Below are 3565 nucleotides of genomic sequence, written 5' to 3' on the forward strand. Positions count from 1 at the left end.
TAAAAAGAGCTGCCAAAAGTATAAACAACTGTGTTAAATCATTTTCATTTATTCAGAAGACACAGCGCTGCGCACCGTACAGAAAATTCTTAAAAAAATCTTAGAATAAGAAAACATTGGTGAATGCCACAAATTCTCCTAAATCACTCGTACGCACAACTTAAGAACAAATCTGTGTGTACGAACGGTTCTTGCATGAGGCCCAATGACTCAGATAAAAATCGTTGTGAACATGTAACACCTTATTGACTTCAAATATCGTGCAGCTAGCACCTTCCTGTCTCAAGTTATGACTAAAGTTAATATTTATATTTTAAAAATATAGGCATTTCCTGGTCAATTCAACCAAGCTACTCCCAGCTGCCCCCCAGCTTCCCCAAACCCCATCGTCAATCTAACCCTGTGGTTCTCAAACTTGGTCCTCAAGGAGCCCTACTCTGCATGTTTTAGTCGTTTCCCTGCTCTGCAGTAATGCTGTGTTCTGATTACATCATATTCCCGGAACTGGTAAATGGTAGTGACGTTATTTCCTAACAAACCACATGAAACTGCATTCCAGTTAGCCGACAGGCGATTGTATTGTTGCCGCTAACCTAGCTACAACACTGATACAATATAAACAATGACAAAAAGAGAGCTCTACTACGTACGTCATGCAAATAAATATGTATTTTAACACATACAGTATTGCACAGAAAACACACTACTTGTGCGAGTGATTAAACATGCACAAAAAATTAAGATAATTAACTGTAAAAGTTACGGAGTTAACTTTATAAAGCTGCCAGTAGCCGCCATCTTGAAATCGAAACTGGGGGCAGTTTCATTTCTTCCACTATACGAGTGGAATATTACCATTGGAGGGGGCGTTCCAGTTTAAATCTACCAATAGGAACAGGGAAATTACTCTAAGTTCTGCAGAAGCCTGTCAATGACTCGTTGATTTAAACCAGCTGCCAAAGCAGGGAAACAACCAAAGCATGCAGGGTAGGGGTCCTTGAGGATCAGGACTGAGAACCACTGATCTAACTAATCACGCTTTGGGTAAACTACGCTCACAAAGGACCAACAGACCAATCACGTCTTGCGCCAACTCCTCCCACAAAATAAGAAACTCCTACTTTATTCATTCGATTAATTCTGAGCATTCCAACTTATTCTAGATTAGTGGGAGAAAAGTCAGATTACCTGTTCGTGAATGATGTCTGAAAGTTCCTTCACCATCTCTTTAAAATTGGACTTCAGGCCCTCGTGGTACTCGAACTGATCCTCTTTAATAAGCCGCTCATTTATGTCCAGAGCCATGCTGCACACCTCCACAAAACGTCTGCAGGGGTTAGGATTAGAAAAAAATAAAAATAAAATAAAAAAACACAAAAGAAATAAGCTAGATCTGGAGCATACATCAGACCATACAGGTTTCTGAGAGACAGGTTCACCTGAAAACATCCTTGAGTTCTTTGGTCTTCTTACTGCCGGACGAGCTGGGTTTGCTGTCATCCAGGAAAGCCCGGGCGTACGCCATGGGGCCTGCGTTCACCTGAGGCAAAACACAGCAAAACAACTCAGATAATCCTCCTGCTTTGCCCCGTTAGAACTCACTGAACAAAAGAAAGAGCCCTGAAACGTTGACCTTCTGTCTTGTTTTTTGATTATTATTATTTATTTGTTGGCTTCTACCTGCACAGAGACGCAGCCCTGCAGTTTGAGCTGCAGCTGGATCATGTCCACCTCCTGGCTGGAGCACAGCTTGGCGAGCTCCGCTGTCCGAGCCTTCATCTCGTCGATGGCCACGTCCACGGGCTTCAGCTCCACGTGCTTCTCGCCCACCACCTCGATGCGCTTCTTCACGTACGGGAACGTGTTGGCAGCTGGAGGCGAGAGAGTTTTCTAAACATCACCGGGTTCCAGATGTTAGCACTAATGTGTTTACTTGAAACAAGCAGAAACAAAAAAAGCGTCTATCGTTGTCTCGTCAGTGTGCCATTACCATTACTTTAACAAAGTGCTGCTTCTACTTTGTAAGAAAAGACTCCTGTTTTCAGCCATTAAATGGATCTGATCCTCTCTCCAAACACAAAGCAGAAGTATTATTAAAGGAATCCACGATTAGTTGTAACATTAGACTTTATTTGATAAACATATAGTTTAACTGTAAAATAAAGACTGTAAAAATACTGTAGGCTGTTTAGTTTTTCAAATTAAAAAAAAAAATATTTTAACACGGACAGAGCCATTTTATTAACATGCAAAGCATTCTGGTTATGGATGGGTACCGAATTCGATACTTTGTTAAGTACAGACCGAATTCTGTCGGTACTACCGAGTTTTTATTCACGAAACATCAAACAGTACCATGTTTTGGCACCTAAATGCATCATTGCGACCGTATTGGCGTAAGAGTGGTGAGTTTTCCATGCTCGTCCTGAACGCAGCATCGCGCAAAAGCCTAATGACGTCAGCAGCCACTGGTAAAGAACGTAGCTTGAAAGAGAGTCTTACAGCGCACAGTTCCTGGAGTGAAACTAACCAAACAGATCGCCTCTGAATTATCTGGTGGATTAATTATCTTGTGAACACAACGTCGGCTCAAAGTAAATAAAGTACCACCAATTTTTTTTTTCATCCACCATTAAACAGAGACCGGCAGAGGAAAACAACAGAGGTGMTTCCTGACAGTCTGAACACGTCTGACCTAAAGAGCACAAGCAGCCAACTTGAAGTGTTGGAGCGTTTTGGATGTTCAAACCGTAGTTTGAATACTTTTTATTTATTTAACTCCATCCTCTTTTGCTTATTTGCCTTCCATGGACCTCCATCACACAGTTTTTCTAACGGGGAAATGACATCAATAGAAATACGTGGAGCTGGATTTTAATTTGTGCAATAAGACAAAACAGTCTTGTTGTTTTCAAGAGTTTCCACTTTAAAGAAATAAGTTACACAACTGATGTTACAATACAAAGAGTTGGATGTTGTCTTGATATTTGTTAATTTTATATATTGAGAAATATGTTTAAAAATAAAAGTTTATTATTAAAAAAACAACACACACAAAGTACCAAAAATTGGTACTGTTAAGTACCGGTACCAATTCCCAGGTACCGGATATTGGTACCGAATTGATTCAAATGCCAAAGGTACCAATCCCTAATTCTGGGTAAATGATGACGTGGATAGGTCCTCGGTGTGAGGCTGCTAGCGAGCTATATCCACCCTGAAGGTTATTCTTGGACAATATCTGATGATCGACTCTTTTAAATGAAACCAGAGAGCGTTGACAGAGAGGAGAAGGTAGAAATGACTCAGCCTGGAACTGAAAACATAGATGGAGGACCTCAGTTTAGCTTGTTAGCTTTAGCATTAGCCCCGATGCTATCACCATATATATGTATTAGCTCAGCCTTACACATTCTTCTCTCATCACTGAGGTCCTCCATCAATATTTTCAGTTCCAGGCTGAGTCATTTCTACCTTCTCCTCTCTGTCAACGCTCTCTGGTTTCATTTAAAAGAGTCGATCATCATATATTGTCCAAGAATAACCTTCAGGGTGGATATAGCTC

General features: G+C 40.8%; 1 protein-coding gene across 1 annotated transcript in view; it reads right to left on the reverse strand.

The window, feature by feature from the left end:
• Positions 1-3565, reverse strand: part of dock11 (dedicator of cytokinesis 11) — a gene marked incomplete in the record, with an annotated part of 150499 nt that overhangs the window by 16095 nt on the left and 130839 nt on the right. Inside the window, 3 exon segments of the mRNA XM_014022950.1 lie at positions 1189-1327; positions 1440-1540; positions 1681-1871. Coding sequence (XP_013878404.1) covers positions 1189-1327; positions 1440-1540; positions 1681-1871 — 431 coding nt within the window.

Source organism: Austrofundulus limnaeus, unplaced genomic scaffold, assembly GCF_001266775.1.
Source record: "Austrofundulus limnaeus strain Quisiro unplaced genomic scaffold, Austrofundulus_limnaeus-1.0 Scaffold350, whole genome shotgun sequence".
Taxonomy (NCBI): Eukaryota; Metazoa; Chordata; class Actinopteri; order Cyprinodontiformes; family Rivulidae; genus Austrofundulus; species Austrofundulus limnaeus.